The 13,552-nt window shown below is 38.1% G+C and overlaps 1 protein-coding gene across 1 annotated transcript in view; it reads right to left on the reverse strand.

Moving 5' to 3' along the window:
* MRE11 (MRE11 homolog, double strand break repair nuclease) overlaps positions 1-13,552 on the reverse strand; it is a 65,394-nt gene that overhangs the window by 18,909 nt on the left and 32,933 nt on the right. Inside the window, exons 13-14 of the mRNA XM_079929101.1 lie at positions 12,849-13,022; positions 7,070-7,126 (exon numbers count right to left, since the gene is read on the reverse strand). Coding sequence (XP_079785227.1) covers positions 7,070-7,126; positions 12,849-13,022 — 231 coding nt within the window. The remainder of the gene's footprint in view (positions 1-7,069; positions 7,127-12,848; positions 13,023-13,552) is intronic.

Here is a 13,552-nt window from a genome sequence, read left to right on the forward strand (position 1 = left end):
GTGGGGAGCTGGAGGCTGCCGAGGGCAGCCGGGACACCTGGCTTGGCCGTAACCCCGTCCGGGGCCTGGTGGGACCGCAAGGGCCCATGGCCGAGCCAGCTCCGTTACCTCTGACTTACAAGGATGTGGCCGTTTATTTCTCCGAGGAAGAATGGCGGAATCTAGAGCCACGGCAGAAGGGGCTTTACAAGCAAGTAATGAGAACCAATTATGAGATTCTTGTTTCTCTAGTGAAGAACCAATTAAAGTAACGGAATCTATAGAGAAAGAAAAATAATCTTGTGTCATGAACCCCGTGCCACCCCAAAAGAATGTTCCAAGCATCAAGATCACATGGATGTGGACTTCCCTGGTGGCGCAGTGGTTAAGATTCTGCCTGCCAATGCAGGGGACACGGGTTCAAGCCCTGGAAGATCCCACATGCTGCGGAGCAACTAAGCCCACTCACCACAACTACTGAAGCCCACTCACCACAACTATTGAAGCCCACGCACCTAGAGCCTGTTCTCCATAACAAGAGAAGCCACCACAATGAGAAGCCTGCACACAACAGTGAAGAGTAGTCCCTGCTTGATGCAACTAGAGAAAATCCACATGCGGCAATGAAGACCCAACAAAAGATCAAATGGATACGAAGTGGTGTATTAGTGTGGGTTTGGTTTGCATTTCCTTCGTGGCTAATCATGTTAAGCATCTTCTCATTTGTGTATCTTTTAGGAGAAATGTCTATTCAAATAGTTTGCCCATTTTTGAAGTGGGCTATTTGTCTTTTTATTGTTGGGTTATAAGTGTTCCCTATTTGTTCTGAATATCGAACTCTTATCAGATATATGATTTGCAGATATTTTCTCCGTTTCCTGGGTTGTCTGTTCCCTTTTTGATGGTGTCCTTTGATGCACAAAAGTTTTTAAGTTTTGATAAATCAAGTTTATTTTTTCTTTTGTTGCTTGAGCTTTTGGTGTCATATCTAAGAAGCCATTGCCTAATCCAGAGTCACAAAGATCCACTCCTATATTTTCTTCTAAGAGTTTTATGGTTTTAATGCATATATTTAGGTCTTTGATCCTTTTTTTTCCCTTCTTTGATCCATTTTGAGCTAATTTTTTTATACTGTGTGATACAGGGATCCAGCCTCTTTTGCATATGGATATCCAGTTGTCCCTACACCATTTGTTGAAAAGACTGTTCTTTCCCTCATTGAATTATCTTGGCACCCTTCTGGAAAACCAATTAACCATAAATGTCAGAGTTTATTTCTGGATTCTTGATTCTGTTTCATGGATCTACTTGTCTAGCCTTATCCCAGTACCACACTGTTTTAATTACCATTGCTTTAGCATCAGTTTGTCAATTTCTGCCAAAAAAAAAAAAAGGCAGATGGGGTTTGGGGATTACTGTCATCTAAACAGTACTAAGTCTTCCAATTCATGAACATGGGATATCATTTCATTTATTTAGTACTTTTTTTTAGGACTTTAAAAATTACTTTCAGCAGCATTTTATGATTTTTATTGTGCAAGTCTTATGTTTCTTTTATTGGGTTTATTCCTAAGTATTTTACTCTTTTTGATGTTCTTGTAAATGGACTTGTTTTCTTAAATTTTTTTTGAAAAATAGTTTTATTTTAAAAGATGCTGAGAGTTTAACCCAGATGAAGACTGAGAATAGGTGTATGGATTTATATTTTTTAATTAATTTTTGTTGGAGTATAGTTGCTTTACAATGTTGTGTTAGTTTCTGCTGTACAGCAAAGTGAATCAGTTATACATATACGTATATCCCCTCTGTTTTAGATTTCCTTCCCATTTAGGTCACCAAAGAGCATTGAGTAGAGCTCCCTGTGTTATACAGTAGGTTTTCATTAGTTATCTATTTTATATACAGTAGTGTATATATGTCAATCCTAGTCTCCCAATTCATCTCACCCTCCCTTCCCCCCTTGGTGTCCATATGTTTGTTCTCTACATCTATGTCTCTATTTCTGCTTTGCAAATAAGTTCACCTGTACCATTTTTCTAGATTCCACATATAAGCGATATTATATGATATTTGTTTTAGGTGTATGGATTTAAATAAAAGATAGTGATTCCTTTTTTCATGAAACTAAAAAAAAAGAAAAGAAAAAAACCCACCAAAAATAGCTGCTATCTCTGGGTGATGAAATTTTAGGGTGCTTTTTGTTTTCTTCACTATTATTGAATATTTCAAATTTGCTACAATGTACGTTTTCTAAAATATTACTTTTGTAATCAGAAAAACATAAGCAATAATCTCTTACAAATATATAGTAAAAAGAATTAGGTAGAACAAAACAGTTGAACGCCTGGAAAATAATAAAAACGTGAGGGCCAAGATTTTAACTTAATAAATTTTAATTTGATAAGAAACTGTCTAGAAAAGACAAGTTTGAGACTTAATGAAATACCCTAACTCTGAAATGAATATAGATTTTCTGATTAAAAACAGAATAAGAGCAATGCTGCCCTGATCTCTTCCTTTAAACCTATCAAAATGTAACAAGGAGAACAAAAATTTTAAAAATATCTTTTTGAATAAAATTAGAAAATTGCTCCACCCACAAAACACAAAACCTAGGAGAAAGAGCTAATGGGTATAGTGAATATTTGGCCTAGCTAAGGGAGAAAGTTGAGAAGAGTTTCAGACAGTGTAGAGAGCTCCAAAATTGATCTACCCGTGCCAAGAGGCCATGACAACAGTCTCTCTTGCTTGGAATGACTAGTTCTGGGTCTAAGAACAGGCATCTAGAGCTTTTCTAAGCTCTGTGTGGTGCCATGAAATATGGAGAGACAGGGCTAGATGAGGAGATAAGCACAGAGCAGGCAGGGCAGAAGCAGGAGTGCAGTGGGTGGGGAGAGGTGGAGGTAACACAGCTTCACGCTGATGAACTTGCTGAAGTGAAACAACAGCTAAGTCACTACGGGAACGGCTCAACATGGCATTACAACTCCAAAAGAACAAAACTTTAGGGAATACAACCAAAAAGATACAAAGAAAAAATAGTTGAAAAAGATTTCAATTCATCTTTCTTGTCCCAGATGAATTACAGTCAGTCATAATTTTCAGACTCCGTATATGCAAATTCACCTACTTGCCAAAATTTATTTCTAACTCCTGATGCATTTGTGGTCATTCATGGACACGTGCAGAGAGGTGCAAATTCTGAATCGCCTGACACACACCTTCCCAGATGAGGTCGAACGAGGCGACACTCAGCCTTCTTCAAACGAGTATCCTTTTCACAGTACGTTTAGTGCCGTGTTCACAATTTTGTGCTTTCAGCTGGGGATTTTACTTTTAAAACGGCCCCCAGTGTAGTGCTGAAGCGCTGTCTAGGGTTCTTAAGTGCAAGAAGCTGTGATGTGCCTTATGGAGGAAACACATGTGTGATATATGCTTCATTAAGGCATGCACTGAATGGGCCACAAGTTCAATGCTAATGAATCAATGATATATATTGAGTAAGGTCTTAAAACAGAAGCACACATGGAAAGGGTTATGTATTAATCAGTTAACAAAAATGTTGTAACCAGTGGCTGGCAGGAACCTATTCCTATATTTCCCCTAGGAGCAACAGTTCAGTGTTCACTCAGTGTTTACAGTGACTTTATAGAACACAACTACCATGAATAACAAGAACTAGCTCTACATTAAAAAATACATATACAGGGACTTCCCTGGTGGCACAGCGGTTAAGAATCTGCCTGCCAATGCAGGGGACAAGGGTTTGAGCCCTGGTCTGGGAAGATCCCACATGCCTCAGAGCAACTAAGCTCGTGCACCACAACTACTGAGCCTGCACTCTAGAGCCCATGAGCCACAACTACTGAGCCCACGTGCCACAACCACTGAAGCCCATGCTCCTAGAGCCTGTGCTCCGCAACAAGAGAAGCCACCACGATGAGAAGCCCGTGCACCACAAGGAAGAGTAGCCCCCGCTCGCTGCAACTAGAGAAAGCCCGCGCACAGCAACGAAGACCCAATGCAGCCAAAAATAAATAAATAAATTTATAAAATAAAATTAAAAAAATATATATTTAAAAGAAAAAAGGAGACCTAAATTAGATAATAAGGTAGATCTAGCTGATACATGTTGAACTCTGTACTCTGAAAATAAACAATATACTTCTTTTCAAGACCCCATGAAATGTTTTAACCAATATATAATGGGATGCTAAGAAAAACATCAATCCTAAATAGTAAAAAGAATATTATCATACTTTCTAATCACAATGCAATAAAATTAGAAATTAATAAGACAAAAGCCTGGACTCCAAACTGCAAAACAAAACAAAAATTGTAGAATACCTAGAAAATGATAATAAAAATACTGCATACCAGAACACATGAAACAATTTTAAAATGAATTGTTAAATTAAAGCAAAGAAAGGAGAATGGAGGGGAAAAAAGATGTAAGGAAAATTAAAAGAATTGTGATAAAACACTTTGCTCAATTCTAAGTAATTTGGAAAATAAATGACCTAAACTGAATCAAAAAAAGATAGACAGTCTCAACAGACTAATTAACAACATTTTGAGAAAATTCTTAAAAGAACTACACTCCCGAAAAGAATCACAACCAGAAAGTTTCACAGGTAAATTCTACCAAATCTTCAAAGAACAGATGATTCCATGGCTATTTCAATAGGAACAGAGCATAAAGAAAGAAAGCTTTCAGCTGGTTTTTATAAAGCCAGCATAACATGGTACTGAAAACTGACAAAGGACTGCATGTACAAAAGGAAAATTACAGTATCCTACTCATGAATATCAAAGCAAACAAAAGGAATCCCGGGGCGCATGGAAAGACCAGTACACCTATTATCAGGGGCTTCACAAAGTGATACTAAGGTTGGGTCAATAATAGGATAGAAAATAATATAATTCACCATATTAACAGAACACAGGAGGAAGAAACCTGCATGCTTATCTTCACAGATGCCAACAAGCTCTTAATTCATTACCCATTCTGGATTTAAACAAACAAACAAAAAACTCTCAGGAACAAGTGGATACTTCTTTTATATAACGAAACGAGTGCTCTTATAAACCAATTAGAGAAAGACCAATGCCCTAGACAAAAGAAAAAAATATTCTATGCAAAGAACATGATCAGGTGTTTCATATAAATATAACTTATTAAACATAAAAATTGCTCAGACTCACTAGTAATACAAGTAGTATGAGTTAAAAGCAACAGTAAGAAATAATTTCTCACCACTTAGATTTGTAAAGATCAAAAGATGTAGTAATATGTCATGGCCGGAAGGATGCAGGGAAATAAGCACTCCCTAATACTATTGGTCGGGAGAGGAACTGGTGTAACATATTTGGAGTGACTTGGCAGAATCTAGCAAAATTTAAAACACACATGCCTTTTTATGATTATTACTTCTTTGAATGAATTATCATCATTGCCAAATTTCATACTTTGCCTTTGTCTAAATACTACATCTTCATTTTAGCATCTCAAACATTATACTCAGATAATACTTCATCTTTCTGTACAACAGACTGTGGACTTTACTGGTATCTTTGAACTACATTACTTCTATGAATTTACCTCATGAGTGGAGGCATAGGGCCAATGGCAAGACAATGTTTCCATATACTTTTTGCGAGATTTAAAAATATACTACCCTAGTATTACTGTACTTTTTTGTAGTAATATATATGTAACATAAAAATTAACCATTTTAACCATTTTTTTTAACATCTTTATTGGTGTATAATTGCTTTACAATGGTGTGTTAGTTTCTGCCCCATAACAAAGTGAATCAGTTATACATATACATATGTTCCCATATCTCTTCCCTCTTGCATCTCCCTCCCTCCCACCCTCCCTATCCCACCCCTCCAGGCGGTCACAAAGCACCGAGCCTATATCCCTGTGCCATGCGGCTGCTTCCCACTAGCTATCTACCTTACGTTTGTTAGTGTGTATATGTCCATGACTCTCTCTCGCCCTGTCACAGCTCACCCTTCCCCCTCCCCATATCCTCAAGTCCGTTCTCCAGTAGGTCTATGTCTTTATTCCTGTCTTACTCCTAGGTTGTCATACAGAGTGAAGTAAGTCAGAAAGAAAAAGACAAATACCGTATGCTAACACATATATATGGAATTTAAGGGAAAAAAAATGTCATGAAGAACCTAGGGGTGAGACATTTTAACCATTTTTAAGTGTGTATTTCAGTGGCATTAGTACATTCACATTGTTGTACAACCACTGCCATCATCCATCACAACTTTTTCATAATCCCAAACTGAAACTCCATACCCATTAAATAACCCTTCATTCCCTAACCACCTCCCCCAAACCCCGATAATCACTCTTCTACTTTCTGTCTGTATGAATTTGACTACTCTAGGTATCTCATGTAAGTGGAATCACACAGTATTTGTTCTTTTATGTCTGACTTACTTCACTTAGTATAATGTTTTGAAGGTTTATCCATGATATAGTATGTTCCATTCTATACTTCAATTTCATTCCTTTTAAGGCTAAAGAATATTCCAATGGATGTATGTATCACATCTGGTTTACCCATTCATCTTTTGATAGACTTTGGATCGTTACTACCTGTGGGCTATTGTAAATAATGTTATGAACACTGGTGTACAAATACATGTTCGAGTCCCTGCTTTCAATTTTTTTTGGTAAATACTCAGAAGTGGAATCACTACATCATGTGGCAATTCTATGTTTAAATTTTATATTATTTTATAATAGCAGTTGGGAATTATTTTCATTAAAAAGAGCTCTTCGGGCTACTATTCCTGCGCCTCCCCTCCATGCCTGCACCCACCACATACACACATGCGCAATTAAGTAGGTTTTCGACAAGAGCAAAAGGGAAAAAAAAGAGAATATCAGCAAGCCGAATACTCGTAGGCCGATTTGGAATAAGTCAAAGGCAGCGGTCCTCAGCCAACGCCTGCTCAGTCCTACCCACCCAAAAGAGATCCTGTGGACTGACTGCTCTAAATAAACCTACTAGTTATTCTGATTTAACAAGCTGACATATAATAAAGGAATTTTCAGAAAAATTACCTCTCGGACTTCATCGTCTTCTTCGTTCTTCTGTCTGCTTTCTCTGAAACGACGTACCTGGATTATAACAGAATAAATCACAAAAATGTTACAAACATGTCTGTTATGTAAATATAAAACTGATTAACTGATGTTTTCCATTACAACGTAAAATTCGGAAATTCAAGTATAGTTTTGTTTCACAAAAGATTAAAGAAGTCATATTCCCCCAGTGACTTACATTAAAAATTCAGAAATGTACTCTAAGGAAAACTGGCCCTAAGCAAAATGATATATTACCTGCTGACCAAATGCTCCAAGTCATTGAAAAACAGCCTGTCGGACTGCAAAGGAGAAAATTCTAATGTCCTATGGGTGTTATAGTTCAGTAAAAGAGCTAAAAACAAAAACCTCTCTTTTAATAGGCTTGAATTATTACACTGCTCAAATCATTCTTGGGCACCTGGCTGCAAGTCATCCAGGAGGCTCTCTGAAATGGTATCTGAAGTGGGTGGGCCCCTGGAGATCCATTTTGCTAACAGCCAACCACCAAATGTTTGCTGTCTGCCAACCCTGGTCCCGGTGCCATGAAGGATACAAAGCTTCCTTTTTTACTGGTTCCTGCTCACAAAGGTCTTATAATATAGTTATATAGCTAGAAATAAACTCCATTTATTTAATAATTTACTCGGCACATATTTCCTGAGCCAAGCTATGTGCCAGGTGCTATTGCAGGAACTGAGAATACAATAATGAACAAAATGGTCAAGAACTCTGCCCTCCATGGAGCTTACAATCAGTGTGTGCGTGTGTGTGTGTTACAAAATAAGAAACAAAATAAAAAGTTATGTTGTATTTTAGAAAGTGTATAGGATGAAGTTAATTTACAGCTAGACTGAGAAAGCTCCACCCTTACCTCTGAGGAGCCTCTGGCATTCCCAGGGCCAAATTATTTACTGATGGATTTCAACCTGCATGAGCAGTTAGACAGCGTGGTTTGATTATGCGACCAGAGAGGCGTAAAAGACTCCCTGGAAACTTCTGCACAGATCTTGGTGTCCTGTCCCAGGTTTGCTGTGTGCATATAAGGACATGAGAAACAGACGCCTGGTATCTCTCAGATCCCTACTGCCTGCCTATACTCCTCTTGCTGTACCGTTATCAGTTGCCTTTAAATAAAAACTTTAAGTGAGTATGTTCAGTGGAGTCTTATGAGTCCTTTCAAATATGTGAACCTGTGAAATCTTTGCAAAAGGTGTTAAGTGCTCAGAGAAAAGTAATGCAGGAAGAGGGACAGAGAGTGCGGACAGAGGCTACAGGATGATCATCAAAGGCCTCACGGAGAAAGCAGCAAAGCAAGGTAGCAAAGATTTTAAAAGGTAGGGAATGAACCTTGAAAATAACTGGGGAAAATCATTCCAGTCAAAGGAAAGAATATATGCAAAGGCACTGGGGCAGAAGCATGGTATGTTTAAGAAACAGCAAGGAGGTCGCTGGGCTGGAGCAGACATGAGGATGAAGAAGTAACAGAAACCACATTGAGTAAGGTCTTGGGAGCAACTGTAAGGACTTTTGTTTTTAGGCAGGAGTGACTTCATCTAAACTATGTTAGGATCACCAACAGCTCAGCTGAGCTGAGGACAGAACAGAGTGTGGAGGAAAAGCACAGGCAGAAACAAGGAGACCAGTTTGGAGGCAACAGGAGTAATCTAGGTGAGAAATGGCCAGGCCTTGGACCACTGATAGAGATGAAGGTGGTGAGAAATAGTCACATTCTGTATATATTCTGAAGGTAGAGTTAAAGGATTTCCAGACAGGATATTGGTGACAGAAAAAGAGGAGTCAAGGATAACTTCAAGGTTTACCGCTTGAGCAAATGAAAGAATAGTGCTTCCACTAGAACCCTACAGGTAGAGCAGGGGCTAAGGTTCAGCAATTCAGACTGGGAATGTTGGAAGTTGGAGAGGTCTATTAAACATCCGAGTGGAAGGTCTAGCAGGTTGTTGGCTACATAAGTCTTGAGTTGAGAGGAGAGGTTTGGGCTAGACTTTTGAAAAGTCATCACCAGATGACTGTATTTAAAGTCAGGAAGCTGGGTGAGAATACAAAAGGAATATGTAGATGAAGAAGGGGTCCAAGGACTGAGATATGGAGACTCCAACTTAAGAGGCTGGAGAGGTGAGAGGAATCAACAGAGACTGAGAATACACAGACAATGAGCTGGGAAGAAAACCAGAAGAGTGTGGAGCCCTAAAAGCCAATGGAAAAAAGGTTTTAAGAAGAGGTCAAGTGAGATTTAAGATGGAGAATGGACAATGGATTTAGCACCGGAGGTCACTGGTGCTTTGACAAGAGTAAATTCACTGGAAAGAGGGGGTCGAAACCCCTGAATAGATGGATTTAAGAGAAAAATGAAGGCGAAGAATCTGGGCAGCAAATACAGAAAACTCTGTGACACAATTCTGCTATAAAAGAGGAAAAAAGAAATAGAATAACAGCGAAAGGGAAATAGGATCTAGGCTCCAGAGTTTCGTTGAAAGAAACAGCAGCATGTTTGTTAAGATTCAGTAGAAGGGGAAGAATACAGGAATAATATTTTTTTAAAAGACGGCACAGCATGTAACAGTGCTTGAGGTAGCATGTGATATATCAAAAGCACTGAGTCATTCACAGAAGAGAAATGAGCATCAGAGTAAAAATACCGAGCAGGCATTATGTGTCAGTGTACTGAGGGCTTACATGTATTCTTTTAATCCTCACAACAACCTTGAATGAGGTTCTATTATCCCCATTTCATAGATGAGGAAACTGAGGCACAGAGAGGTTAAATACTTCACTGACAGTTCCATAGCGAGTAAGGTCATCTGGTCTATAGTCCATACTCTTAGCCACCATGCTACACACACACAACCCCCACACCCCCACACACACTCTCTCTCTCTCTCAAAAGTCATGATGTCACTCCAGGTGTGGATGATCATTTTGGGGAGTGGAGGGTGGGAAGGAGGGTTTGTTTGTTTTATTTATTTACTTTTTTAGAGCAGCTTGGGTTCACAGCAGAATTAAAAGGAAGGCACAGAGATTTCCCACATAGCCCTGTCCCATACGTGCACAGCCTCCCCTATTAATATCAACATCCCCCACCAGAACTGTACAGTTGTTATAACCGATGAACCGATACTGACACTCCATACTCCATATCACCTAAACTCCTTAAGGTTCACTCTTGGTGATGTACATTCTATGAGTTTGGACAAATGTATAATGACATGTATACATGTATAACCCACCATTACAGTTTGATACAGAGTAGTTTTACTGTTCTAAAAATCCTCTGTGAATCCACCTTTTCAACCCCTTATCCCATCCCTGCCCAACCACTGACAACCAGTGATTTTTGTACTATGTCCATAGTTTTACTTTTTCTAGAATGTTACATAGCAGGAATCATACATTAAGTTACTTTTTCAGATTGGCTTCTTTCAGTTGGTAATAGTCACTTAAGGTTCCTCCATGTCTTTTAATGGCTTGATAGGTCATTTCTTTTTAGCACAGAATAATATTCCCTTGTCTAGATGTTTCACAGTTTATTCACTTACCTACTGAAGTACATCTTTGTTGCTTCCAAGTTTTGGCAATTATGAATAAAGCTGCTATAAATATCATGTGCAGGTTTTTGTTTAGACATAAGTTTTCAACTCCTTCGGGTAGATACCTAGGAGCACGACTGCTGGAGAGTATGGGAAGAGTATGTTTACTTTTATAAGAAACTGACAAACTGCCTTTCAAAGTGACTGCACCGTTTTGCATTCCCACTCGCAATCTAAGAGTTCCTGCCGCAGCACATCCTCACCAGCATGTGGTGTTGTCGGTGTTCTGGAATTTGGCCGTTCTGACAGGTGTGTAGTGGCATATCTCCTTGCTTTAATTTGCATTTCCCTAATGACATAAGATGTCGAACATCTTTTCATATGCTTAGTTGCCAACTGACTACCTTCCTTGGTCTGGTGAGGTCTTTTGCCCATTTTTTAATTGGATTATTAAATTTTCTTATTGTTGAATTTTAAGAGTTTTTGTATATTTCAGATAATAATCCCTCATCAAATTTGTCTTTTGCAACTATCTTCTCCCAGTCTGTGGCGTGTCTTCTCATTCTCTTCACGTTATTTTTTGCAGAGCAAACGTTTTTAATTTCAATGTAGTCTAGTTTATCAATTACTTGTTTCATGAATCGTGCTTTTGATGTTGAATCTAAAAAGTCATCACCATATACAAGGTCATCTAGGTTTTCTCCTATGTTATCTCCCAGGAGTTTTGCAGTTTTGCATTTTACATTTAGGGGGTATGGTCATGTTATATTTACGGCACTTGACTGACAAATCCACCCATGCTAAGAATTTATGAACCTAACACATCCAGAGCCACAGAGTAAGGAGTTTTAGAGTGTGGATTATCTGCCTTCCCTGTCAAAGTACCTGGCATTTAATATTACTGGTTGTACATTAGTTGACACCATAAGGCTTTAAAAGAATCATGTTAAATGACTAAAAGCACAAAAGTAAAAGGGAATGAGTTTTAAACACAACATTGTGTTCTTCTGCTCAGAGGGAATTTGGAAAATACTGGAAATGATCCCCTATAATCCCACTACCTGAACATAACCACTGATAATGTTTGGAATATCTTCTTCCATTCTTTGCATACACGCACCCACTCACATATAAAATAAAAATAACTGGGATCACATTGTGTATAGTTTTACCACTTTGGAATTCTTTTCCCACTTAACACTGAAAATACTTTTGCATGTTCTTCAAAAGTGTAATTTTTAATAGCTGCATAGTATTCCATACTGTGTATGTGCCAACATTTATTTTACCAAAACATCTCCAACTTTTCCCCACTGCAGATAACACTGACATAAATTACTCCCCATTCTAAATCTCTCTCTCATTATTGTCTTAGGAAAATCTCCCAGGGCTGAGTTAAAGGACAAATCTTAAGCTTCTTGACATGCTTAAGAAGGCAAAAATGCTTTTCACTGCAGCTGTTCAAACTCTGATACTCCTACCAGCAGAGTACTAAGTATCTTTCTCAAATTGTTGCCACTTTGATAGATAAAAAATACATTTAATTTGAGCTTCTTTGATTATCCTAGGTTAAATACCAGTTTCATATGCCTATTAGCCATTTATATTTCTTTTGTGAACCACCTATTCAGGTCCTCTGTTCATTATTCTATTGAAATGTTTAATATTCTTCTTAAGATTCATAAGAGCCCTTTAATGTAGTAAGAATATTAACCTTTTGTTCTGCCCACATACAAATATTTTCTCCATGTCGATACCTTCTCATTTTGTTTTTTGACAATTTGACATGCAAACATTTAAAAATTTTATGTAGTCAAATCTAAAGAGCTTTTCCTCTGCTTTTATGCTCAGAGGGACTGCATTTCCTAGATGAAATTCAAAATCTCAATCAAAACTTAATAAAAAATTGAGATAAGCAGACATTTTCACCCTATGGGGTTCATTTTAAAGCACTTTCATGATCTTCAAGAGAAGATACTAGCTATGGGCAACAAAACTAACATTCACTGGGTATCAATCATATTTGAGACTGTGTTCTACACACTTATTAGACATTTTCTAATTTAATCCTCACTTTATGATCTCAATTTTATAGATGAGGAAACTAAACAAATCAGTGAAGTTAGTGATTTACCAGAAAGAAACTTAGAGCTACTCTTAAGGAGAGACTATCTAAATAATAGATTTTCCACCCCAAATTAGTTACTCACCTCTTCATCGATTTTATCTTCTAGGGCATCAGTATGACGTTCTTTAAGAAACCGCTGTGTTTTTTCCAACTGATATTTCACTAATTCCTCTATGGCATCTTTTTCTTCCTTGTCCACAAATTCTTGTACTGCTTCACCCATTCCCCTTTCTGTTAGAAGTGAGAGCTGCACGTTCTGTAAGAGACATATAAATCACTGGATGCAGCATCTTCCTTACAAAACAATTCTGTATAAGGAAGGAAAATTACAGAATAATTTTACCAGAGAAAAAGACAAAAAAGTCATCTAGTTATTGGAGGGAAAACACAGCAAAGCAAAATAAATCAATGGATGGTAATTAAGCCTACTGATAAATATTAAGGGCCAGAAAAAGCAAAGTAAAAACAAGAAACAGGGGTAGAGTACAGGACTTGTGAAAATGCAGAGGCCTGAGAGGCTGGGACACAGAGTCCAGAAATAGCAGCTGATGACTAAGAGAGCAGGTTAACCAGTGTGGTAGGCAGAAAAATGGCCCCTAAAGGTGTCCACATCCTAATCTCTGGGACCTGTGAATATGGTACATGGCAAAGGAGAATTAAGGTTACAGATGGAATTAAGGTTGCTAACCAGCTGCTACAAAACTGGGAGATTATCAGGGACTATCCAGGTGGGCCCAGTGCAATCACAAGCATCCTTGAAAATAGAAGAGGGAGGCCGAAGAAGGG

Source organism: Stenella coeruleoalba (genome assembly GCF_951394435.1).
Source record: "Stenella coeruleoalba genome assembly, chromosome: 8".
NCBI lineage: Eukaryota > Metazoa > Chordata > Mammalia > Artiodactyla > Delphinidae > Stenella > Stenella coeruleoalba.